We start from the raw sequence: 27703 nt of genomic DNA on the forward strand, positions 1-27703 counted from the left end.
AGGCTTGTGAATTCTTCAAAGAACATGTTCATTGGTTACAACGTATCGGTACGGTCAAAAGTAAAACCAAGTCTGAATTTCCCACTAAAAAGTACCCAGTTACAAAGTATAAAGCCCCACCCTCAAGAATATGCATTTTACTACATTTCCCACTAGAAATGTTTGTTGGGCTTTCTAATACAGCACCCTGTCCCTAGTCCCAGGAGTGAGATATGACCTTGGTTCCCACGGGACAGAATATTGTTTAGACTAGCAGAGAGTCTGTGAAACCCCCCCTCCCTCCTTTGCATGAGGCAACCTAGAATGAGACAGAGAAAGATGGCTGCGGCTAGGCTCATTATAGAGTTGACAGGCTCCTGGAATGGAGAGGCCTCTTGTCCTTGGGCTGGTCTGGTTGAAGAAATGGAATCCAAGAGTGGACTGGGGAAGTGGGCTTTGAAGTTCCTGCCAAAGGGAAGACCCCCACATAATGAAGGGCACCCATACCAATGGGCCTCCTGATGAGAGATCAGAGCAGTTGTGGAAGGGAATACCAAGATCTAAAAGAAGTATTTAGTGAAATCAGATTGGATGAGCTCCCACCCACAGATTGTGCTGTCGAGATTGTCCTGGGGTTAAATTACCTAAACCAAAACTCTAATCAATGACCCCAAGAGAGTTAGATGAACTACGTGCTTTCATCAACAAAAATCTGGCTCGGGGTTTTATCCAGCCAGCCTGACCTAGGGTGGCCACCCCCGTCTTGTTTCAAGAGAAGAAGGACTCTCCTGTCCAACACTGCATTGACTATCATGGACTAAACACGGTGTGCATGTAGAATGTGTATCCTCTCCCCTTAATGAAAGACATGTTATCCAAAGGGAGAATTTTCTCAAAGTTGGACCTGTGGGAACCTTACTACCATGTAAGAATTAGAGAAGGGGATAAATGGAAAACTGCTTTCAATTGCCTGCTGGTCTGCTTTCAACTTAATGTGCTCCCATTTGGACTGCAAGGGGCCCCCGCAGTCTATGCAACTGATAAATGAGGTGCTGCATGAGCATCTATGCTCACAAAGGGGTGTTAGTCTATCTTGACAATATCTTAATCTACACAGAGGCAAAAGTCAAACACATCAAACTGGTCAGAGCCATTCTGAAAAAACTGCTGCCAAGCTATATGCCAAACCATGTGTGACTTTCACAAAGACAGAATCGGTACCTGAGGTATCAGATTTCTCACAAAGGGGTGGAGATGGACCCATAGAAAGTGAGGGTGGTGTTGGGAATCAGCATCTCCACGCACCAGGAAACCTACAAACCTTCCTGGGGTTCGTCAATTTTTACCACCAATCCATCCCTTCTTTTGCTCAGATAGCACTTGCTATCACTAAAAGATGAAAGGGGCGGTGGGCAAGCTGAAGCCCAGCCAGCCACTAAAATGGACCATGGAATGCCAGGCAGCATTTGAAAAACTGAAGTGGCTTTTTGCCACCAAACCAGTGCTAAAGCACCCGGACCCTGAGAAAATATTTGTCATCCAAGCTGATGCCAGCAATGTGGTGGTGGGGGCTGTGCTGTTGCAGGAAAACAACCAGGGCTAGTTACAACCGTGTGCTTATACATCTAAAAAATTAACTGAGACTAAACAACTCTGGACTGTATGGGAAAAGGAAGCATACACAATAAGGTGAGCACTCCTCTTGTGGAGGCATTTCTTAAGAGGAAAGTAAAATCCCTTTTTAGGTCTGCACTGATCATAAAAACCTGGAAGCACTGAAGACACACACTCTCGAAAATTGTCCCCTAAGGAAGTAAGGTGGCCTCAGTACTTCCAGTGGTTCAATTTCTCCCTACACTGCTTATCAGGGATGAAAAATTCCTAGCAGACTCTTTGTCACCGATGCCCCAATACAACAGCAGAAAGTGATCAGGCCTTTACTCCCATCACCCCAGTTGGCAGCCCAGGTGACCACAAGAGCACAAAAAAAGGAAAAGGCACCAATGGACATTGCCATAGCAGGTTTTTTTCAAGAAGGGGATGAGTGGTTTGCTAGCTACAGAAATGTGTGCACTGTTTAGGATGGACTGGCTTGGGTGGGGGAAAATTTTATGTACCTGCTAGCCAGAGACTGAAAACTATGGAGGTGTACCATGACTCAAAATTAGCAGGGCACTTTGGATTTGTGAAAACTCTACACCTCCTTAAAAGGCAATTTTGGTGGTCATCGCTCAAAAAAGACATTGAGAACTACATCTCCAGCTGCCCAATATGTGCAAATGCTGGTAAAGAAAAATGCTGGGGCTTCTGAAAATAGTAGCTAAGCTGTCAGCACCCGAAAGTGCAGGGAAAGTGCAGGTTGTGACTGACCTGTTCTCTAAACAGGTCCACTTTATCCCCTGTCAAACATACCCATGGCAAAGGGACTTGAAAAAATGTTTTTATATCATGTCTATCACTTATTTGGGGGCCCACAAAGAATAATTCCTTACCGAGATGTCCAATTCACCTCCGAGTTCTGGAAAGCTTTTTTGAACTTATTAGATACTGACCAGGGACTAAGTTCTAGTCACCATCTGCAAACAAATGGCACACAACAAATGAACTCTGTTCTAGAACATACCTTCGACGCTTCATCAACGATCAACAGGACCTCCTGCCTTTCGCTGAAGTAGCATATAGCAACACAATACACACAATTACTGGCTTCACCCCTTTCTGGGTAGAAAGAATGCAGGATGTGAACCTCATGCCTGAACTCCCAAGTCAAGACTCAACGATACCTTCCCTGAGAGAGTGGATAGAGCAGCTTAAAAATACTTGGCCATTAGTACGCAAGGGCTGAGGCTCGGGAGGTGTACAAGGCACAAGCCGATAAGAAAAGGATTGAACCTAAACCATTCCATTTTGTATTTGTCCAACCATTTCCTCCAATTCTTACAACCCTCAAAAAGCTAGGACTGAAATATCTCAATCGCATCATTAACTCAGTTACAGTTCAACTGGAGTTGCCTAAGTTGAGACAGGTCCACCCTTTCTTCCACTGTAGCTTATTAAATAAGGAAGTTATCTCCCTTCTGTGCAACACCCCCCCCAGGCCCCCAAACAGTTTATGGTGGAAGGGGAACAACATTTTGAGATCAAGGGGAACCACAGAGGAACCACACATTATTTAGTCAAATGGAAAGACTTCCCAGAAGCATAAAATGAATGGGTACATAAAAAACACATTAGAGCCCCCATATTATTGAAATGTTGCCATGACTGCTATCCCAATAAACCCAAATAACCTTTTTTATTCTTTTCCTTCACTTTTATTATTTTTCTCTCCTCCAGGTAACTCTTCTTCTTCTAGGGGGCAGCATGTCAGGTCCCTGTTGGAATGCTGCCATTCCAAGTGGGAGGGGGATGGCTAGTTGGGATTAAGTTTAAGTTTAAGTTTAAGTTTATTTGATTTCTATACCGCCCTTCTCCCGAGGGACTCAGGGCGGTTCACAGGGCATATATAAATAGCAGTACAAAAATTAAAAAGAAATTAAACCAATGCCCAATTAAAATACAACAACAATAAAATAGTAAAAAACCCATTAAAAAACCCATATTCCCCCATCAGGCCAGACCAGCTAGTTCAAATAAGTGGGTCTTCAGCCCGCGGCGGAAGGAGCGAAGGTCCGATGCCATCCGGAGCTCAACCGGCAGTTGGTTCCATAATGCCGGAGCACCCACAGAGAAGGCCCTCCCCCTGGGGGCCACCAGTCGACATTCCCTGACCGGAGGCACCCTGAGGAGGCCCTCTCTGTGGGCACGCACAGGGCGGAGGGGAGTTGACGCCGGCAGCAGGTGGTCCTCGAGGTATCCCGGACCCATGCCATGTAAGGACTTAAAGATCATAACCAAAACCTTGAACCTCACCCGGAAGACAACTGGTAACCAATGCAGCTCGCGGAGCAAAGGTGTAACATGGGAGTACCAGGAAACTCGCAAGACAACTCTCGCGGCCGCATTCTGTACCAGTTGGAGCCTCCGAGTGGTCTTCAAGGGAAGCCCCATGTAGAGAGCATTGCAGTAGTCCAGGCGAGAGGTCACGAGCGCATGAGTGACCGTACACAGGGCATCCCGGTCCAGATAGGGCTGTTGTGACTCAGGGTCAGCCTGTGGGTCCGACAGCCGGCTCCGATGTATCGGAGGACTCAGATGTGGGGGAGGAGGGAAACGAACCGGCTGATGATGATTTGGAGACTTTGCAGAGTCCTCAGCCGGGAACCTCTGCTCAGCTGTGTGAGCCCGAGAGTGCGGAGGAGGATGACCCACAGCTGGCCCTGTTCAAGGACGCCCGACGCAGGAGGCAGTCGAGCAGGGACAAACAAAGGAAGGCTATGGGACTCCTCGGGAGGAGGCACAGGGAGACCACGCCCTGAGCTCTCTATAAAAGGAGTGTTTGGGGAGGGGCTGGTTGCTGAAAGCAACTCTTTTGCTTGAGAAGATAAACTCTTGTGTGTTTACTATTAAATCTTGGCAGAAGCCTTTTAGCCTTGGACGCTTTCCAGTCTCTTCTTTTGATTAGGGGTGCGAGAAGAGGGCTGGTTCAGAACAGTTTGCTTTCAGCCACCCACCCCTTAATACTACGATGGAGCAGCTTCTTGCCGAGAATGCCCAGCTCAACCAGCAACTCACCTTGCTGGCCACTCAGGTGGCACAACTGCAGGCTCAGGTACATGCTGCCCCCCCACCCAGGAGGAAATGTCAGATAGCTATGCCGGATAAATTTGCTGGTAAACCAGAACTGTTTCCTGCCTTCCTGGGACAATGCCAGCTTTATATCAGCGTGAGAGCAGCTGATTTCCCCACTGACCGAGATAAGGTGGGATTCGTGTTGAGCCTTCTGTCGGGAGATGCAGCTCGTTGGGGCACGCCTCTGTTGGCACAGCCTAGCCCTTTGTTGGATAACTTTGGGGGGTTTTGTGACCATATGCGCCTCATGTACGAGGACCCGATTAAGGCGCAGACCGCCACCCGACGCCTGAAAGCTTTGAGGCAGGGTCAGCGCCCTCTACAGGCCTATATCAGCGATTTCCGGCTGCTTAGCCAGGATTCCGCCTGGAATGAGGCTGCGCTCGTGGATGCCTTTCAGGATGGCTTGTCAGAGGAGATGTTGGATGAGCTGGCCCGCGTGGACATTCCCTCAGACCTGAATGGGCTGATCCATCTTTGTCTGCGGATCGATGCTCGGCTGCAGCAGCGTAAGAGTCGCCGTGCCACCCCACAGACCCCTGCCGCCCCTGTTGTGCGTGAGCCCCCAGTCCAGAGGGAGGAGCCAATGGAGCTGGGTGCCGCCAGGTCCCGTCTATCGGTGACGGAAATGGACAGACGACGATCGGAGGGGTTGTGTTTTTACTGTGGGGACCCTGGACATTTGGCTGCTTCTTGCCCGAAGAAGCGTCAGCGGGCGTCAGTGACCAAGCCTGCCCCGAGAAAGTCCCCTGCTTTGCTATCGGGAAACGGCCCGAGCCCGATCTAGACGGTGTGAAAGATCGGGCGACCCACAACGATCACGCCGAGCGACGCCGTTCCGACGGTGCCTGTGAACCTCCACGGCATTTGATTCTGGAGGCACGACTGATCCTCCCTGGCAAGCCAGAGGGGATTCCGGTCCATGCCTTAATTGACTCTGGGGCTACCACTAACTTTATGGATTCGGCCTTTGTGGCCAAATGGGCTGTTCCCCAGTGTCCAGTGGATCCGCCCATGCTTGTGGAGACCATCGATGGTCGAGTGCTCCTGTCCGGGCCTATCACGGCCGCCACGCAACCCGTGTGTATGGCCATCAGTACCCATGTGGAGGCCATTTAGTTCTACGTCACTTCGGATCTGCACTTCCCCGTGGTCTTGGGACTGGCGTGGCTCCGGGCGCATGATCCACAGATCTATTGGTCTCAGAACTTGGTCACCTTCCCAAGTTTGCAGTGCGTGGACCACACCCGCCATATCTGTGCCGGCCAGGTGGAGGGTTCCCCAGGGGTTTCCTTGCCTCCCGAACTGTCCGACTTTGCTGACGTGTTCAGCGAGTCAGAGGCGGACCAATTACCCCCGCACAGGCCCTACGACTGCTCCATTGACCTAGTCCCTGATGCGCCTCTCCCAGTGGGGCGTTTGTACTCCATGTCGGAGCCCGAGTTGGCTGCATTGCGGGACTTCCTGACAAAGAACTTGGCTCGTGGTTTCATCCGGCCCTCGTCCTCGCCAGTGTCTGCGCCCGTGCTCTTCGTCAAAAAGAAGTCGGGCGAGTTACGGCTTTGCTGTGACTACCGGAAACTCAACGCTATCACGGTGCGTAACCGCTACCCGCTGCCCCTCATCCCCGAGCTCTTGGACCGACTCCGGGAGGCTAAGATCTTCACGAAACTGGACCTGCGTGGAGCTTACAACCTCGTCAGGGTTCGGCCGGGTGATGAGTGGAAGACGGCGTTTGGTACTCGCTATGGACATTTCGAGTACACGGTGATGCCGTTTGGCCTGACCAACGCCCCCGCTGTGTTTCAGCATTTTATGAATGACATCTTTCGGGATCTGTTGGACCAGTTTGTTGTGATTTACCTGGACGACATCCTGATTTACTCCCCGTCGCGTGAAGCGCATCATCAGCATCTCCGTCAGGTCCTGCAGCGCCTCCGGAAACATCGGCTGTTTGCCAAGTTGGAGAAGTGCCAGTTCTACCAGGTGACCATTGATTTCTTGGGTCACCGCATTTCTCCTGAGGGCATCGCCATGGAACCGAGTAAAGTTGAGTCGTTGCAGAGTTGGCAACCCCCGCGTCGCGTGAAGGATATTCAGCGACTTCTTGGATTTGCCAACTACTATCGGACATTCATCCCTGGCTTTGCTGCCTTGACAGCCCCCCTCACCCGGCTCCTGCAGAAGAAGACTCGGTTCCAGTGGAACGCCCCCGAACAACAGGCGTTCCAAGCTTTGAAGGACGCCTTCATGAAGGAGCCCATCTTGAAGCATCCTGACCCGCAACGGCCGTTTGTCGTGGAGGCGGACGCCTCCGACATTGCCATTGGGGCCGTGTTGCTCCAGGCAGCGACGCCCAACGGTACCCTTTTCCCTTGCGCGTATCACTCTCGGAAATTGAACCCCTCGGAGCGCAACTATACCATCTGGGAGAAGGAGCTGCTGGCCATCAAGGCGGCGTTCGAGGCTTGGAGGCATCATCTGGAGGGGGCGCGGCATCAAATCGAGGTCCGGACGGACCACAAGAATCTGGAAAGCCTGCAGACCGCTCGGAATTTGAACCAACGCCAGATCCGGTGGTCCCTCTTCTTTGCGAGGTTTGACTTCCGGGTGCGGTACATACCAAGCGGGCACAACCAGAGAGCGGATGCTCTGTCCAGGAAGCCCGAGTACACCCGAGTGGAAGACAAGCTTCCGCCCAGGACCGTGATTCCTGTCGAGTCTTTTGCTGCGGTGCGGGAGCCGGTGGATATACGGGCTCGGATCCGGGAGGCGCAGCAGCAGGAGGCGTGGGTGGCTCAGCGGAAGGAAGAGGTGGGGCCAGATTCGCCTTGGTCGGTCACGGATGGACTCCTGTATTATCGTGACCGGCTCTATGTTCCAGGAGGGCCACTCAGGGGACTCGTCCTCAGCCAATGTCATGATAACCCGGCTGCGGGGCATTTTGGCCTGTTCAAGACTCTGAACCTGGTCTCCCGTACGTTCTGGTGGCCCCGAGTCCGACACGATGTCCAGTCTTATGTCACCTCCTGCGTCCCATGCAGGCAGGCCAAGTCAGCGACAGGGGCCCCGCCTGGTTTACTGCAGCCTTTGCCAACGCCCAAGAGACCCTGGGGGGCTGTGTCCATGGACTTTCTGACGGATCTACCCCCATCCTCCGGCTTCACGACAGTGTTTGTGGTGGTGGACATGTTGACCAAGATGGCGCACTTCATCCCCTGTCGCGGCTTACCGTCAGCTCGCGCCACTAGTCGCATGTTCATCCAACAGGTGTTCCGGCTGCACGGCCTTCCCGATAGAGTCGTCTCCGATAGGGGGGCCCAGTTTACAGCCCGCTTCTGGCAGGAGTTGATGCGGGCGTTGGACATTAAGGTTTGCCTCTCGTCCGCGCATCATCCTCAGACCGACGGGGGTACCGAGAAGGTCATCGGCATCTTAGAGCAGTATCTGCGCTGCTACGTTAACCTGCAGCAGGACAATTGGGTGGACTATTTGGCCATAGCCGAGTTTGCCTTTAACAACTCACAGCACACCTCCACGCAGATGACACCGTTCTTGGCCAATGTGGGTTATCACCCCCGGTTTTTCCCCCTTTCTCCCGTGGACTCACCGGAGCCGGCAGCGAACGAATTCATGGCGGAGTTACAGGCAATCCATCGGTTGGTGCGACGGCAGCTGGAGAAGGCCAAGGCCGACTACAAGAGGTTCGCCGATCGGTCGAGAAGGGATACGCCTCCACTATCGGTGGGGGATCGGGTCTGGCTGTCCACCAGGAACCTGCCATCCACTCGGCCGGCGAGGAAGCTGGACCACCGTTACCTTGGACCGTTCCCAGTCGAGGCCGTCATCAACCCGGTCGCCTATCGTTTAACTCTGCCACGTTCCCTGCGCGTGCACCCCGTCTTCCATCGGTCCTTGCTGGTCCCCGAACGACCGGCTTGTCCACTTCGCCAGGCGGAACCTCCACCATCAGGAACTCGTGATGGAGACAGCACCCCCGAGTACGAGGTCGCCAGCATCAGGGATTCCCGCTGGCTGAAAGGTCGCTTCCAGTACCTGATCGAGTGGAAAGGGTACGGGCCGGAGGACTTCACATGGGAAGACGCGACCGCCGTTCATGCCCCTGCGTTGGTGACTGCTTTTCACGAACAGTTCCCATCCCGACCGCATCCGGATCGGCAGACCCGGGGGAAGGGCCCTGCGGTGCGGGATAGTGTTGTGACTCAGGGTCAGCCTGTGGGTCCGACAGCCGGCTCCGATGTATCGGAGGACTCAGATGTGGGGGAGGAGGGAAACGAACCGGCTGATGATGATTTGGAGACTTTGCAGAGTCCTCAGCCGGGAACCTCTGCTCAGCTGTGTGAGCCCGAGAGTGCGGAGGAGGATGACCCACAGCTGGCCCTGTTCAAGGACGCCCGACGCAGGAGGCAGTCGAGCAGGGACAAACAAAGGAAGGCTATGGGACTCCTCGGGAGGAGGCACAGGGAGACCACGCCCTGAGCTCTCTATAAAAGGAGTGTTTGGGGAGGGGCTGGTTGCTGAAAGCAACTCTTTTGCTTGAGAAGATAAACTCTTGTGTGTTTACTATTAAATCTTGGCAGAAGCCTTTTAGCCTTGGACGCTTTCCAGTCTCTTCTTTTGATTAGGGGTGCGAGAAGAGGGCTGGTTCAGAACAAGGGCCACAACTGGTGCACCAGGCGAACCTGGGCGAAAGCCCCCCTAGTCACGGCCACTATATGATCTTCCAAAGTAAGTCGTGAATCTAGGAGGACTCCCAAGTTGCGAGCCCTATCCACGGGGGGTAAGGACTCACCCCCCCATAAGGAGAGATGGAATATTTTGAATGTCCCGGGATGCCGGAATGCACAGCCACTCAGTCTTGTCAGGGTTGAGTTGCAGTCTGTTCCTCCCCATCCAGGCCCGAACCGCCTCCAGGCAACGGGACATCACATCGAGGGCATCACTGGGGTGGTTTGGGGTCGAAATAAAAAGTTGGGTATCATCGGCATATTGATGATACCCAACTCCAAAACCACGAATGATCTCACCCAGCGGTTTCATGTAGATGTTGAACAGGAGAGGTGAGAGGACCGACCCCTGAGGAACTCCACAAGCGAGGGTCCTAGGGGTTGACCTCTGTCCTCCTGCCAACACCGACTGCGAGCGTCCCAGGAGATAGGAGGAGAACCACTGAAGAACTGTGCCTCCCACTCCCATTAAAAGAATCCATTGCTTTCACTTTGATGTATTAGTGTGGGAAACAGGGAGGGGGGAATGGGCTGCCAGGGCCATCTGGGTGGATTCCTTTCCAGCCAGTTTCAGCCTGCTACCAAGGTCACAGCACCAAGAAGACACTTTGTTATCACGTTTTCATCTTGGAGTTCTCAAAATACCTTCATGCCTGTGTATTGGTTCCTGATGGACTGGGTCGTTGGGGTGGAGTTTGAACAATGGCAAATTAGCTTAATGTTTTCACGAGGGAACTTTAGATTCCACCCGGCTTCTCTGCAGTCACTTTCTCTCAGTAAAAAAATCCTACTGAAATAATGCTTGTTTCATGCTTTCCTGAGTAGATAGCTCTAGATCAGACATGTCAAACTTGCGATATCACATGATGTCGTGCAACATATCAGGACAGTTTTGCCATTGCCGGCAACGGGGTGGGCATGGCTTCCAGATGACATGTCTGGCTCTAGATAGTAAGGCAGGACCTTACATTAATTATAGTTGAATATAGTCTACTTTCTTTTAACAGTTACAATTTAGGCCTTTAATACATTTATAAATATCAATGTTTGCTATTTCTAATAGCTATTTCTAATTTTTTTATTTAAAAAACAGGATATTTAGCTTTAATCTTTTTACAGATAATTTAAAATTATGCCTTTATGTTGAGGCATTAATTAATTAATTTAGATTTCTGTGCATGTAACTCCAAACCAAGTCTGGCAATAAACCGATAAACAATAAAAACATAATATAAAATAAAATAAGATTGGGTTACTATTTGTAAAACCATAGACAAAAATACATCCCACAGTGGGCTCCGTCCATCTTAATCCAAGGCCTTGGGGAAGAATCAGGTTTTCAAGTCCTTATGAAACAGTATAAAATGGGAGTCACCCTGATTTTTTGGGAGGGGGAGGGGGTCTTGTTCCAGAAGGCATGAGATTGCTTCACCTACTTAGCAAAGATCCAGTTACTTTTTGACCCAAGATTTTTCAAGAAAATTTTAATTAACAGAGGTAAATCCTTGGGAATATGTTCATTTTAATCAGAGGTATATTACTCATTCTAGAAATGTTACTAGAAGATAAAGAAACTTAAAAGAGCTTAAACATAAGCATTTATTTCATATGATGGGAGGATGTTTTTGTTTTTGTCTTCCTATTGCTAAATACTATTATATTTGCTACAGCCATGGTGACAGTGCTATATTCTTTAGTATGCAACTGATGACTTCTTTCTATTCTCTTGCAGAAATATACGGTGAGGGTGGTTTAAACTATGGCTCAGTTCTATTGTAAAAGAAGCATCAATGCCCCTTACAGAGATCGCATCCCTCTTCACATCGTACGAGCAGAATCTGAACTCTCACCTGCCGAGAAAGCCTATTTGAATGCTGTAGAAAAAGGAGATTATGCTAGTGTGAAGCAAGTCTTGGAAGAAGCAGAAATTTATTTCAAGATAAATATTAATTGCATTGATCCTCTTGGAAGAACAGCTCTTCTCATTGCAATAGAAAATGAAAACCTGGAACTCATAGAATTACTCTTGAACTTTAATGTCTATGTTGGAGATGCTCTGCTACATGCCATCAGGAAAGAGGTGGTTGGTGCAGTTGAGTTACTTCTCAATCACAAGAAGCCCAGTGGGGAAAAACAGGTATCTGGGGAAGCTACCAGTTTATGAGGGTATTCCAAAGAAATATCTAAGAGAAACAGTAAATCTTTGCACTAAGATCAAGTCTGTTTGAATCAGTAGGCTTGATTGTGACAGTAACTCATGAAGGTTGAAAATGTGAAGTATGCATATGAAAGATTCAGTACTATTTTATTATGCTGCTTTTTTGTCTGATTAATTACATCTTAAAAATTATTTCCTTAAGTTCATATCCCCCAATGTGGCTAAATATTGATTTTTTTAAAGCATCCTGTAAATCTTTTAATGTTAATGCAGGTGCAGGTGCCATGGGGGGTGGCATCAATGCCTGTAGTGAACAATGTTGAACTGGTGATGCACCAGCACTTCTAGGAACAGAAGCTTTAGCTGGTTTAGAAGCCATTTTGACACCCAATTAATTTTCGTTGCGCACTTTCACTTTTCCACTCAGCTTGCAGCTTTGTTTCTCCCCTATTAAATGTCCAAATCCTTAAATTCACTTTTAGACCACTTTCAAATATTTTGCGCAGAGTGACTTAAAAAAAAACACAATTTCTTCCTTCTCAGTCTTTATATTTTATGATATATTCCTTGTCCTTTTATTTTTCACTGACAATTCGCTCCTGCGCCATCTTTCTTCCTTTCTTTTAGTATCAACTGGAGTTAAAGGTCATATACTTGCTGTTTCAAAATTCTCCTGCACAGCTCTTTCTGCATCCAAGTAATCCAAAATACAATGTTGATTGCAGGGATGGTTGCAGCGTCCTGCTCTGTTCCAAAGCCTTGGAACAGAGGAGTCCCCGAGTCCGGAGCTAATTCAGGCTCTGGGGGAGCTCTCACCCTTCAACCCCCAGAATAACAATTCTAGGGGTCTAGGGGAGCTCTACCCCTACCTGAATGCTCCCCCTCCCTGAACCTCTCTGTCTTAATGCTCTCAAACACAGCCATGATGTCAAACAGGCTGGATGCTTTGGATATCTAAAAACTCTACATCTCATTCGTCGGCAATTTTGGTGGCTGGGACTAAAATGAGACATAGAAAGACGTAAAGAGCTGTACTGTATGTGCTACCATGAAAAGAATTCCAGGAACTTAAAATAAGAGATCAGGATTATAGACTGAGAGCCTTTGCGGATGACCTGGTTATTACAGTAAGTCAACCGACTTACTCAGTTGTAGAGTTGATGGAGATAATAACCTCATATGGGAAAGTTTCTGGATTTAAGACAGGGGTCTTCAAACTTGGCCCTTTTATGACTTGTGGACTTCAACTCCCAAAATTCCTCAGCCAGGCACACTAGCTGAGGAATTCTGGGAGTTGAAGTCCACAAGTCATAAAAGGGCCAAGTTTGAAGACCCCTGATTTAAGATAAATATAAAAAAACTAAAATATTGTCTAAACATATGACTATAGAACAAAAGGTTGTTTTAGAAGAGTTAACGGGATTTGAAATAGTTAAAAAGACTAAATATTTGGGGGTTTACCTTTCAGCTTCAAATGTGAAGTTATATAAGAATAATTATAAATTGTTATGGTCAAAAACACAAAAAGAGTTGGTTGGAAAAAATTACAACTATCCCTATTGGGAAGAATTGCAGCAGTAAAAATGAATGTCTTGCCAAAATTTTTATTTTTGTTTCAAATGATACCTATACTTAAAAAGGATTTAAATTTGGAGGAGTGGCAGAAAGGTATTAATAAATTTGTTTGGGCAGGGAAAAAGCCATGAGTCAAATTTAAGATAATGCAAGATACACGTGAAAGGGTGGTCTTAAAATGCTCAATTTTAAATTATATTATGAAGCTGCTGGCTTTATCATCAATAAGTGATTGGTTTAATTTAACACAAGGGAGATTATTAAATCTTGAGGGTTATGATTTGTTATTTGGTTGGCATGCATATTTATTGTATGATAAGGTGGATAATGTGTTTAAGATACATATATTAAGGTATGCTCTGTTGCAAGTATGGAAAAAATATAGTGAAGTGAATAATTTTGGACAGAAGGGTGCAGTTCACAGCGAAATTTTGGAGAAACTTTCTTAAATTAATTGGATCATCTCAAGGCCTATCAACTGCTTTTCACCCGGCTACTAACGGAGCCACAGAATCCGCCAACAAAATGGTGGAACAATACCTTAGATGCTACGTCTCTTACCAACAAACAAACTGGACCGACCTTCTCCCTTTTGCAGAGGTGGCTTACAATAATTCAGTACATAGCAGCACCGGCTACACTCCTTTCCGTGTAGCCACAGGGAAACAATTCAACCCCATACTGGAATACCCAGTTACCCTCCACTTCCAAGACTCTTGATCAGTGGGTGAGGAGTTGGGAAGAAGTTTGGAAAAATACAAAGGTGACCTTAAAAAAGACTTTTGAGACCTACAAAAAGCAAGCTGACAAAAATAGAGCTCCCCAAAGAACATTCCAAGTTGGGGAAAAGGTCTATTTGTCGACCAAATACTTATGCCTTAAACTACCCAATAAGAAATTGGGACCGAAATTTTTGGGGCCTTTCCCCATTGTGAAAATCATCAACCCAGTTACAGTAAAATTGAAACTACCCAGACTTTTGGGAAGAATTCAACCGGTATTCCATTGTACCTTGCTGAAACCTTTTCAAATCTCTCCCCCTAAGAAAGCATCTGAACCCCTCGTGGTAGCAGGTCAGACCCATTATGAAGTGAAACGTATTCTTGACTCTAGAATCTTTAAGGGAAAATTTCAGTACCTAGTACAATGGGTACCTAGTACCCATTGTCTGAAGCCATGTGGGTGAAATCTACCAATGTGAAAGTTGACACACTTATCAAAAGGTTTTATGAGAAACACCCCAACAAACTAAAAGCTAGCTTCTAACTTGTGTTTATTTAAATTACAAGATCTGTTATTTTGTAAGGGGAGCCGGATGCCAATGCTGCAAACATTGACATGTTTTTGCACTGACAATATAAGAGACAGCCTGTTATTTTAATTGCTTCAGTTGCAAGGGGGGAAGAGGAGGATTGTACCTTCAAGGCCATCTGAACCTAAAGAAGATAAGACCTTGGCGGGTTTTCTAATGGAAGGGAAGCTGATTCTTTAAATTAATTGGAGAATATGATTGATGACAAAATTAGAAAGGTGGAGAATTGTGTTTTAATATATTGTGCAAGGGGCGGAGACTTCAGATTCCAGCTTCCTTAGAGCAAGCATTTGCCGGTGTATTAGGCTAATAAAGGACTTTTAAGGTAAACAATGCCTCAGAGTCACTTGAAAAGCCCATACGTCGGAAACTTGACATCTTTTCCCCGTCAGTTCGAAGAGCTGCCTTGGATCAAACGGGAGGGCTGCTGCCCTTCCATGATCACTTGGGTCCTCTTCATGCTCGTCGCCCCTCCAGGGCGACTTTTGACTCTTATCAGGGTCACCCAGCGGGAGAAAACCATATTGTGGAATGAACGATCTCCCCACACATCTTCTAGCACCGTGATTGAAAGCCCCATCTTTTTTTTCTTTAAATAATACTGGGTCTCCCACGGCAGATTTGGCCCATTCTTTCTCACTAAACACCTCCACTAGGTCCCGGTACTTGCTGGGGATGAGTGGCTCACCTGGTGGAGCAGTGGGCTAATGCCTCCTTAAGTAACACCAGCTGCCTGCAATTAGTGCAGGTTCGCATCCCACCAGGCTCAAGGTTGACTCAGCCTTCCATCCTTCTGAGGTAGGTAAAATGAGGACCCAGATTGTTGGGGGCAATAAGCTGACTTTGTAATAATGCCGCTTTGGGGGGGTGGTGAAAGCCCTAATAAGCAGGCATATACATAGAATGAAGGCTATTGCTAAGCACATTGGTTTGTGCTTAAATTGTAAGCCGCCCTGAGTCTTTGGAGAAGGGCGGGATATAAATGGGATTAAAATAAAAAAATAAAAATAAATAAACTATTTGCACTAGCTCATTGGATGGGCTAAGTTCTCCTGAATGTCTGTCGAGTTAAGGGAGGGGCTAGGTAACCTCACAGTCTTCATTCCCTTCTCTCACCAGATAAACGGCTTCCATTTGTCTAGCCAGGCTAGCCCTAGGATCATGGCCTCAGTCATTTTCAGAGCCACCATGAAATGAATGAACTACCAGTGCTCACCTATTTCTAAGCATAGGCATTCAGAATTGTGTGACTAAAGTTCCTCCCATTAGGGAGCCATCAGCTTGCTCAAACCTCACAGGTTTGGAGAGCAGCCTTGCTTGTATGCCCATTTTCAGGGCAAGTGACAAGCTAATAACACTCTGGAGCATCCAGAGTCCACTAGTACTTTCAAATCTACCTGTGCCCCTGTCTTAGGGATTATGAGTTTGGCAGGTAATGAAAAAGGTGGAATGTTTTGACTCACCATCACATTCTCTCCGTCATCGCTGTCGTAGGAGGTTAGAGCAGCAGCAGGTCTGGCTTGGGTCTTGGCAATGGGTTCCTGCATGATCCAGTTGGATTTCTCTTTCGCTGGCTGCTGAGCTGGTATCTTTCTCGCTGGTGGTCCTGGTCTATTCTGCTGTTGAGGGTAAAGGACTGAGCAACTTGCTGCTCGATGTCCCTGTTGTCCACATCTGAAGCAGTTGATCGATGGGCCTGCAGGTGGCCTGGGATTTTTAGTAGCCACGGCAGTTGGAGGCTTTTTCGGGGGGCTGCCATTTGGGTTGATCTGGCCTCAGCTCGGCTTCTTGTGGAGGTGGCTTCTTATAACGGCCAAGCTGGACATGCAGTCTTACTGCTGCCTGGTACCATTCTTGCAACTGATTAGAGACTGCTCAATAGACACAAGCCTGGGAGAGATGGTTGTCTAGTCTCTCTTTAAAGTGATGGTCTAGGGATTGCTCGGGCCACTTCTCTATTCAGCCGACTATCTTGCAAAACTCTCGTATGTATTCCAGTGCAGGCCTGCCAGCTTGTCTTATCTTGTGGACTCTGCTTTGAGGGCAATGGATGGGTCCTCGAACCTTACTCTCAGTCCTAGGAGGAAGAGATGGGGGTCCCCCAACTTGGGTGCTTGCTCATTGTATAAATTGTTCAGCCACTCAGATGCTTCCCCTTTGAAGCTGGATGCAACCACGTCCACCATAGCAGCTGGGTTCGGATAGAAATAGACACAGCGGTTTAAATGAGAATGCACCTGGTTGAGGAAAAAGATCAACTTCTCTGGGTCTCCATCGAATGTTGCTCTAAGAGGTGGCACCATCAGAGGTTGCTGCACTCCCCAGGGAGCCTGCATTCCCAGTGGTTGCTGGCCTCCCCACTGTGGATGTTGCACCCACAATGGTTGCTGATCTCCCCGTGGTGGCTGCTGCATCCCCAGTTGCTGCAGGCCTCCCAGTGGTTGTTGCACATTCAGGGGCTGTTGCCACCCCCATGGCTGTTGCTGCATTGCTGGTGGCTGTGGCATCTCCAGTTGCTGTATGACCCCCAATGGTCTCAGTGGCTGCTGAAATGGCACCCCAGTTGCTGTGGGTCCCCCAGTGGTTGCTGCATGTGCAGGGGTTGTTGCCACCCACACTGCTGCTGATCTGTGGGCAGTTGTGGCATCCCCACTGGAGGTGGTTGTTGCTGGATCCCCATCGGTTGCGGGCCCCTCAGTGGTTGCTGCGTGTTCGGATATGACGGCCAGCCCCACTGCTGCTGCTATATTCCCAGTGGTTGCTGTCCCCCTGGGGGCTGCATCATCCCCAGTTGCTGCAAGGCTCCCATCTGCTGCATATTTGGGGGCTGCAGCCACCCCCAGTTCATTTGCTGCACTACCAGCGACTGCTGGGCTCCCACTTGTGGGGGCTGTGACATCCCCCATTGCTGTATGGGCCCCGGGCTGGGTGGCTGGTAAGCACATCGATCTGGGCTTCGGCTGTCCCAGTGATGGCTCAGGCTCTTATCTCACTGGCGGTGATCTGGGCTTTTGGACGGGCAACGACTGGAGCTGTCTCTCCCCATGAGGCTGGAGGCCATGGTAGATGGCTTCGAGGATGGGGAAGCTGCTTTACCTGCGCAGGTGGGACTGAGACTTCTCCTTGGCATGAGTTGGTGGCTGTCTCACCGATCATCATGATTACTCGTGTATGGAGAACAGGAGGGTTGTTCTCCATTTTCCATCTCTAGCTCCTCAAATCTTTCCACCAACTTCTCCACTGATTGACTATGGACTGTGGACAGGTACTTCCACTCACCCAAGTCCTCAGCGGTAGTCAATTTCATGGTTCTCCACCAGTCCAGGGAATGCGACTTGCAGGAACCCCTCTTTGCAGCTCGACCTTGTCCACCTTCGAAGCACTTGATTGTGGCAAGGCCGTCTCGCGGTGTCTAGAGTCTCTACTGGGTAAGGTCCATTCCAACAACCAGATCAGCTCTCCTCACAGCTTGAGTCTTGCCCCCATCTGAGAGGCCTGAAAAAGTTCCTTCTCCACCAGCGCGCTGGTCTGTGCTCCCTCCTCTGAGGTAGCAGCCACTACCGGGGTGCTGGTTTCAGGCGCTTCTCCCTTCTCCATGTTGAGATCTTCCCTGAATCTTTGTCGGTCTATCCCTCAATTCTAGGGACAGCGACTGGGGCTCGGGACCCCAAAATAGTTAGGTAAAAATTGGAGTTTTTGGTTTAATGTCATGGCTGCATTTCCATCTGTTGTCAAAGCAAGAACATCTGTTATTAGCAGCGTTGGCAGCAACATTGAAGTGCAATATTAGGGGCATCGCAATGGTGAATAGAATGTGAAGGATGTGTGTATATAATGTATGTTTTTTTTATTGAAAAGTTTTTCAATACATTTTATCTTTAACAAAACAACCCCTCCCCACCACCACCACCCCTTCCCAACCCAACCCAACCCAACCCTCCCCCCTCCCCTTCCCCCCTCCCCGACTTCCCAGAGCTAAATACAAGGTATAAAAGTAAAAAACAATCATAAACTACCATATGCTAACAACAATAAACTATTAGGTCTATCACACTTTAGCTCTTATAAAATGACTACAAGCAATATAAATGTCACATCGATACTTATTCAAATGCTAAATGAAACTTTTTAGTCCCATATTTATTCTGGATGTAATCAATCCATTTTTTCCACTCCAGGGTATATCGTTGTTGCGAATGGTCTTTCAAATACGCCGAGATCTTTGCCATTTCCGCCAGGTTAGAAACTTTTAAAGTCCATTCCTCTATAGTCGGCAGTTCTTCCTTCTTCCAATATTGCCCTACTAAAAGTCTTGCTGCCGTAATTAAGTTCAACATCAACTTAATGTCCACAACAGTAGTATCAGTAATAATACCCAGTAAAAACAATTGCGGACAAAACTTTATCCTCTTCTTAAATATCTTCTGCATATTCCACCAGATTTTAATCCAAAATGCTTTAACCTTTTTACAGGTCCACCATATGTGAAAATACGTTGCGTCTTCGCCACCACACCTCCAACATTTAGGCTGGTAGTTCGGATACATACTTGCTAGCTTTTTGGGATCTAAATGCCACCTATAAAACATTTTATAAAAATTCTCTCTTAGATTTTGGGCTTGCGTGAATTTTACATTTCTGACCCTGAATCACAACACCGATGCTGTAAAGATTTTTTCTCCATAGGAACCTGGAATGTAAGATCCATGAATCAAGGAAAGCTGGACGTGGTCAAACAAGAGATGACAAGACTGAACATCGACATCTTAGGTTTCAGCGAACTAAAATGGACAGGAATGGTTGAATTTAATTCAGATGACCATCAGGTATACTACTGCAGGCAAGAATCCCTCAGAAGAAATGGAGTAGCCTTCATAGTCAATAAAAGAGTAGGAAAAGCAATACTGGGTTACAATCCTCAAAATGACAGAATGATCTCAGTTTGAATCCAAGGCAAACCATTCAATATCACAGTAGTCCAAGTCTATGCCCCAACCACCAGTGCTGAAGAGGATGAAAGACCAGTTCTATGAAGCCCTACAGCACCTTATAGAACTAACACCAAAAAATGATGTCCTTATCATCATGGGGGATTGGAATGCTAAAGTAGGAAGCCAAAAGATACCCAGAATAACAGGCAAGTTTGGCCTTGTAGTACAAAATGAAGCAGGGCACAGGCTGATAGAATTTTGTCAAGAGAATACGATGATCATAGCAAACACTGTTTTCCAACAACCCAATAGACGGCTCTACACATTGACATCACCAGACGGTCAACACAGAAATCAGATTGACTATATGCTCTGCAGCCAAAGATGGAGTCAGTAAAAGCAAGACCAGGAGCTGACTGTGGCTCAGACCATGAACTTCTCATTGCAAAGTTTAGGCTTAAATTGAAGAAAGTAGGAAAAAGCACTAGGCCACTCAGGTATGAATTAAATCATATCCCTGTTGAATATACAGTAGAGGTGACAAATAGATTTAAGGAATTAGATCTGATCAGTGGCGTAGCGTGGGTTGTCAGCACCCGGGGCAAGGCAAGTAATTTGCGCCCCCTAACCCGTGGATTTTAGCACTCGAGTCTGCCGCAGGGAGCCCCGCATCCTGGGCGTCCGCCGCACCCCCCACCCACACCTCCCCCGGGAAAAGGGGGAAGGTCCGGCATCCCCTCCCTCACGTGCAGCAGAAGCGCCGGGACCCGAGCCTGTGCCAGGAGGCGGGCGGCGCAGCGGAGCCTCCGCTTCGGAGCCGGCGGGGGGGGCGGCTGGGGGCGCCGCCGTCCCTTTCTTACCTCTGATGCCTGGAAGAGAGCGGGACCCGCCAGCGCAGCTGCCCGTCTCGCTCAGGCATGCACCGCGGCTGGCCGGGGCTTCCGCCGGGGGCGCATCCGGGCACGGGGAGCGAGGGAGGGGGCCGGCACGATGCCCCATGAGCTTGGCAGCCCTTGGCCGGAGCTGCGGCTGAGCCTGGAGCCGCACCAGCCCACACCTGCTGCCCCGGGATAGCTCGGCTCGCTCCTCTGACCCCCCTCCCGCCACCGCCGCCCCCTCAGCCACGTGCGCCGGGCTGCCACCGCGGGGGCCACTCTAGCGCGGAGAGGGGGAGGCCGGTCCCCGTTCGGCCCGCCAGCCCCGGGAGAGCCCCGTGCGAGCGCCTCGCCAGCCGCTGAAATCTGGCTTTTGACCAGGAGCGACCTTGCCCTGCTTGCCCTTGCCCGGTGCCGGGAGCAGCCGCCGCTGACCGACCCGCTTTTCGCAAGCCCCGCTACGCCGCCGCCACCTGCCGCGGGGTGAGGGAGTCGGGGCCGCACCGGCGGCCGCTTCTCTGGCAGTGGGGCATGCTGGTGCCCTGCACTGCGCTCCGTCTGCGGGGGCCGCCCTGGGAAAGGTGGAAGTGCAGCTGTGGTCTGGGATGGCTCCGAGCCCTGTCTGGCCGGCTTTGTGCCTCCGTCCCCCAAGAGTAGCTGGTTGTGAGTTGCTGCTTCCCCGAGTGCGCCTCAGCCCCGGATCCCCCCTGCGGGACTCCAGCCGCGCGAAGGGCGCTTCGGCGCGTCTTCCATCCCTCCCGAGTGCGAGCGCGCCCCCCCCAGATGTTGCGCCCGGTGCGGCCGGCCCCCCCTGCACCCCCCATGCTACGCCACTGGATCTGATAGACAGAGTGCCTGAAGAACTATGGACAGAGGTTCGCAACATTGTACAAGAGGTAGCAACCAAAACCATCCCAAAGAAAAAGAAATGCAAGAAAGCAAAATGGCTGTCTGAAGAAGCATTGCAAATCGCTGAGGACAGGAGGGAAGCGAAAGGCAAGGGAGAAAAAGAAAGATACGCCCAATTGAATGCAGAATTCCAGAGAATAGCTAGAAGAGATAAGAATGCCTTCTTAAATGAACAGTGCAAAGAAATAGAAGAAAACAATAGAATAGGGAGGACCAGAGATCTTTTCAAGAAAATTGGAGAGATGAAGGGAACGTTTCATGCAAAAAGCATGATAAAGGACCAAAATGGCAGGGACCTAACAGAGGCAGAAGAGATTAAGAAGAGGTGGCAAAATTACACAGAAGAACTATACAAGAATGAGCTTAACGTCCCTGATAATCACAATGAGGTGGTCACTGACCTTGAGCCAGAAATCCTAGAATGTGAAGTGAAGTGGGCCTTAGAAAAGCTGAGCAACAAAGCTAGTGGAGGTGACAGTATTCCAGCTGAGCTATTCAAAATCTTAAAAGATGATGCAGTAAAAGTGCTACACTCAATTTGCCAGCAAATTTGGAAAACTCAAGAGTGGCCACAGGATTGGAAAAGATCAGTTTACATTCCAATTCCAAATAAAGTCAGTGCCAAAGAATGTTCAAACTATCGCACCATTGCACTCATTTCTCATGCTAGTAAAGTTATGCTTAAAATCCTACAAGCTAGACTCCAGCAGTATGTGGATCAAGAACTACCAGAAGTACAGGCAGGATTTCGAAGAGGCAGAAGAACTAGAGATCAAATTGCCAACATACGCTGGATCATGGAGAAAGTTAGGGAGTTCCAGAAAAACATCTACTTCTGCTTCATTGACTATGCTAAAGCCTTTGATTGTGTGGATCATAACAAACTGTGGCAAGTCCTTAAAGAGATGGGCATACCATCTTATTTGTCTCTTAAGAAACCTATATGTGGGCCAAGAAGCAACAGTGAGAACTGGACATGGAACCACTGATTAATTCAAAATTTGGAAAGGAGTCCAGCAAGGCTGTATACTGTCGCCCTGCCTATTTAACTTATATGCAGAGCACATCATGAGAAAGGCAGGGTTAGAGGAATCAAAAGTTGGAATTAAGATTGCTGGAAGAAATATCAACAACCTAAGATATGCAGATGATACCACTCTAATGGCAGAAAATGAAGAGGAACTGAAGAGTCTCTTGTTGCGAGTGAAGAAGGAGAGTGCAAAAGTTGGGTTGAAACTAAACATTAAGAAAACCAAGATCATGGCATCCGGCCCTCTCAATTCCTGGCAAATAGAGGGAGAGGAAATGGAGGTAGTGACAGATTTTATTTTCCTGGGCTCCAAGATCACTGCAGATGGGGACTGTAGCCAAGAAATTGAAAGACGCTTGCTCCTTGGGAGGAAAGCCATGGCAAATCTAGACAGCACACTAAAAAGCAGAGACATCACCCTGTCAACAAAAGTGCGTATAGTCAAGGCTATGGTCTTCCCAGTTGCAATGTATGGCAGTGAAAGCTGGACCATAAAAAAGGCTGAGCGCCAAAGAATTGAGGCCTTGGAACTATGGTGCTGGAGAAGACTCCTGCAAGTCCCTTGGACTACAAGGCGATCAAACCGGTCAGTCCTAGAGGAGATCAACCCTGACTGCTCTTTAGAAGGCCAGCTAAAACTCAAATACTTTGGCCACCTAATGAGAAGGAAGGACTCACTGGAGAAAAGCCTAATGCTGGGAAAGATTGAGGGAAGTAGAAGAAGGGGACGACAGAGAATGAGGTGGCTGGATGGAGTCACTGAAGCAGTAGGTGTGAGCTTAAATGGACTCCAGAAGATGGTAGAGGACAGGAAGGCCTGGAGGAATGTTGTCCATAGGGTCACGATGGGTCAGACACAACTTCGCAGCTAACAACAACAACAACAAGTCCACGCAGAGACGTAAAGACCCATCTTTTTTCTCTTTGAACAACACAGGGGATCCCACAGTAGACTTGGCCCATTTGATGAATCCCCTCGCTAGGTTTGTATCCACATATCGCTGCATCTCCTCCATTTCAAGGGGGGACATAACGTACATTCTTGGTCAGGGGAGTTTGGCCCCTGGTAGCAGTTCAATGGAACAATCATTGGGACTGTGAGGAGGCAAGGTATCGCATTCTTTCTCACTTAACACCTCCGTTAGGTCTTGGTACTCACCAGGGATGAGCGGCTTGCCAGGAGGCCCTAAGGCAGCTATGTGTGCTTGCTCATTGGGTGGGCTAAAATCCCCTGTAACATCTGTTGAATCAGATTGGGCCCTATGGGTAGTCTCACAGTTCTCATTCCTTTTTCCCACCAGATAAGTGGCTTCCATTTGTCTAGCCAGGCTAGTCCTAGGATCATAGTCACAGACATCTTTGGAGCTACTAGGAAGCGAATAAACTCCCAGTGCTCACCTATGTCCAGGCGTAAGGGCTTTGTTAATTGCGTGACTAAAGTCCCTCCCATTGAGGAGCCATCGGCTTGCTCGAACGTCACAGGTTTGGAGAGCGGCTTGACCCATATGCCCAGTCTCAAGGCACATGACAGGCTAATGATGCATCAGGAGCAGCCAGTATCAAGTAGCACTTTCAGGTCTACTTGTGCCCCTGAATTAGGGATTATGAGTTTAGCAGGCAATAAAAAAAGTAGGATGGGTCGACTCACCATCAGGTCATTGTCCCCTTCATTGCCGCTGTCAAAACCGGGTAAAGGGGTGGGCCCTGTTGGTGGGCCAGTGTCCTCCTGGGTGGGGGACGTAACCTGGGTAGTGGGCTCCTGGGTGGCCCAGTTGGACTTTTCTCTCAATGGCTGATATGCGGGTTTCTTCCTCGTTGTTGGATCAGGTCTACTCTGCTGTTGCGGGTAAGGAACTGGGCAGTTCGCTGCTCGATGTCCCTGCTGTCCACATCGAAAGCACTTGATTGGCGGACCTGTAGGTGGTCTAAGTCTTTCGGCAGTAGCAGATGTTGGGGGTTTTTGGGGTGGTGGTAGCCATCTGGATCCTGGTTTTGGTGCAGTTTCAGGTGGGGGAGGCTTTTTATTGCGGGCGAGCTGGACATCTAATTTCACCGCTGCCTGGTACCATTCATGCAGCTGGTCGGGTACAGCTCGATAGATACATGACTGAGAGAGGTGGTCGTCTAACCCTTCTCTAAAAAGATGAATCATTGATTGCTCAGGCCATCTCTCTATCCTTCCTGCCATCTTTCGAAACTCCTGAACATACTCTAGGGCAGGCCGGTCAGCTTGCTTTATCTTATGGATTGGTTCTTCTGCTTTGAGGGCAATGGATGGGTCCTCAAACCTTTCCCTCAGCCCCAGGAGGAAAAGGTGGGGGCCTCCAATTCAGGGGACTGCTCGTTATATAAATTGTTCAGTCATTCAGATGCTTCTCCCTCTAGGTTGGATGCAATCACATCGACCATCGCACCCGGGTCCGGGTAAGAGTGACCCCAGCGATTCAATTGAGAGCGTACTTGGTTGAGGAAAAAAGTCAGTTTCTCTGGGTCCCCATCGAAGGTTGTTCTGAAGGGTGGGCTAATCATTGCTTGCTGGGGCCCCCATTGCTGCTGGCCCCACCCTAGTTGTTGGTTCAATGGCTGCTGGGGCCCCATTGGTGCTGGCCCCCTCCTGGTTGTTGATTCACCGGCTGCCAGGGCCCCCACTGCTGTTGTGTCTCCAGTGGCTGCTGGCCCCACACTGGTTGCTGATTTAATGGCTGCCAGGGCCCCCCTTGCTGCTGGCCCCTCTGGCCCTGCTGTACGTTCAGGGCTTGCACATCTGGGTCCTGCTGCTGCCACTCTTGCTGTTGTCCTGCCACCAGCTCCTGATCTCCAGGCTTCTGCACCATCCCCAGCTGTTGCAAGGCTTCTATTAGCTGGGGCAAGCTCAGAGGTTGTTGGCCTTCCACTTGTGGGGGCTCCCCAAACTCCCATTGCTGCAGAGGCCCCAGGCTGGTATCCTCTGTCTCTATGGATCTGGAGCGCTTGGCAGGGGACTCCTGCCAGGATTTTCCACTCACCCGAGTATTCAATCTCAGCTGGCCTGGCTGCTCCAAGGCTCCTGGATTCTCTGCTGGGCTTAATCCACTCTCCTGGTTGTTTGGCTCCAGCTCCCAGCTGGGAGGATTGCTGAAACTCTTTCCTTGCCGGCTTTGTTATATATTCAGAGTTATATGGTTAGTATTATGGTTAAACGTGACAGCCAGCTGGGCATCAGCTGAGCCTCTCCTAGCAACAGTATGCTATTGGTCCGGCCGTTTTTGGCGGGATCCTTGAAGTATGTGGATTGGCCGGCGGCTAGCCAGCAACTGTATATAAAGAGCGGAGCTGTGGAGAGTTCCCCGTTCCAACCACAATAAACCTTAGTTCTAATGCAGCGTCCTGTCATCTGTGTCTGACGGTCAACCCACAATACACAACAGTGGCGATGAGGGTTGGATACTGCTTGAGCTGAAGCACTAGCTGAGTCACAAGAGCTGAAGCACGGACTACAGGAAAGGAGGGAAGAGTGAACTCTCCTGATTACATTCCTTCCCGTCAAGTAGTGACCAGACCAGACCAGAATGACGCAAATTGGACAAGTACGCGAATTTGATGTCCGCCACCCAGGGCAATTGGAGTCCCACCTGGGACAAGTCGAGGGGTATCTCTTCGTGAATAAAATCATGGAAGATTGGGCGAAAGCAGCAGCGCTGCTATGCATCAGCAGGCCAGCCGTGTACGACGTGGCTGTCGGGTTAAGCATCCCAGATCCAGTCTCGGCACTACCCTACGCTGACCTCGTCGGCAAGTTGACCCAGCATTTCATGCCAAAAAAATCCGAAATCTATTGGCGACTCAGATTCATCCAGAGGAACCAGCTTCCCGGAGAATCAGCAATGGACTTCGTGGCTGCCGTACGGCAAGCCGCCCGAATGTGCAGTTTCCCCGACCTCGAAGATCGGATTTGAGACAGAATCGTCTTCGGTCTGAGCGACAATCACCTCCAGCAGAAGATAATCACAAAACCCACCCTGAACCTGTCAGAAGTCGTCAATGAAATTATGGCTCAGGAGGCGATCAACGAAAAGAACGCGTTCAAACACGGTGACAATTTTTTTTATTAAATTTTTTTTAACAATTTTATTAAACAAATTTTAAATAAAAAAAACCAAGAACATTATTACAACATACTGAAAAGTGCATCAAATAGAAAAACACCAAAACATCCTAGACACCAAAAAAACAACAACATTAGACAGGACCGGGGAGTGTAATACTACCCCTAATTTCTTTTTCTCGTGCATCCCAGGCTAAGTAACCTTTAATTACCAAATATTAGAAATCTATAATTGTATATATCTCCAGATTCTATACCTCAAGTAATAATACACAATCATCTGGTATTTCCCCCGTTGAGATTAAATATTCTATTTTGTAACCATGAATACCAGGAGTCCCAACTTTTATTGAAAAGTGATTCACTTTTCCCTTTGAGAATATATGTCATTCGATCTGACTCTGCGCATAGTAATACTTTCTCTATTACTTGATAGTCCATTGGGATTTCCATCGTCTTCCAATATTGCGCATAAATCATACGCGCCGCTGTTGTAATATGTATTACTAGATACCAAACATTTTTTGGTACTTCTTGTGGCTTCATCCCCAAGAGGAAAATAGCTGGGTCCAATTGAAGATCATATCCTGTTATTTGAAATAACCAATTTTTTATATTGGTTCAGTAACACCTAACCTTTGGACAAGTCCACCATTGATGGTAGAAAGTGCCCCTGGCAGAATCACATTTCCAACATTTGTCATTTGCATTGGGAAACATTTTTGAAATTCGTGCGGGAGCTAAGTACCATCTATACAACATTTTGTACATATTTTCTTTAAATGCCGTTGCTAACGTTAATTTTATATTTTTCTTCCAAATTTGTTCCCACTCTTCTAATTCTATAGTGCGACCAATATTTCTCCCCCAGGCAATCCTTACGTCATTTATTGTTCCCCCTTCCATCCCATGGAACAAAAGTAGATTATAGGTCTTAGATAAAAATTTAGCATCACTTCCCCATAAAATCTTGTCTAATTCTTGTGGGATTATATTGATTCCAAATTCCTGCTTATCCCTATTAAACCTTGAGCTCATTTGAGAATACGACCACCAATCCAACTCTATACCCCCAGAATGTAACTCCTCCCTGGATTTAAGATTGCCTCTCAGATCTATGAGATCTTTATACCTATAGTTTCTGTCTGGATTGTGTAACGTTGAATAAGTTACAGCTTCCAAAGGAGTAAACCAGCCAGGTATTTTTGTATAGATCCACCCTCTCACCATACGCCAAGAGTTTATCAATACATCCCTAATATAATGATTAGAGAAAACTTTATATTGACTATCCTTCCTTGGCCAGAGATAGGCATGCCATCCCTGCGTTAAGTTATATCCTTCAATAGTTAACACCCTCCTTCTAGATAA

The 27703-nt window shown here is 48.5% G+C and overlaps 1 protein-coding gene across 1 annotated transcript in view; it reads left to right on the plus strand.

The window, feature by feature from the left end:
• Positions 1-11217: 11217 nt before the first annotated feature.
• TRPC4 (transient receptor potential cation channel subfamily C member 4) overlaps positions 11218-27703 on the plus strand; it is a gene marked incomplete at both ends in the record, with an annotated part of 226363 nt that continues 209877 nt past the window's right edge. The window contains one exon of the mRNA XM_081316449.1: positions 11218-11595. Coding sequence (XP_081172575.1) covers positions 11218-11595 — 378 coding nt within the window. The remainder of the gene's footprint in view (positions 11596-27703) is intronic.

The sequence above is a fragment of the Vipera berus genome (assembly GCF_964194415.1).
Source record: "Vipera berus genome assembly, chromosome: 2".
NCBI lineage: Eukaryota > Metazoa > Chordata > Lepidosauria > Squamata > Viperidae > Vipera > Vipera berus.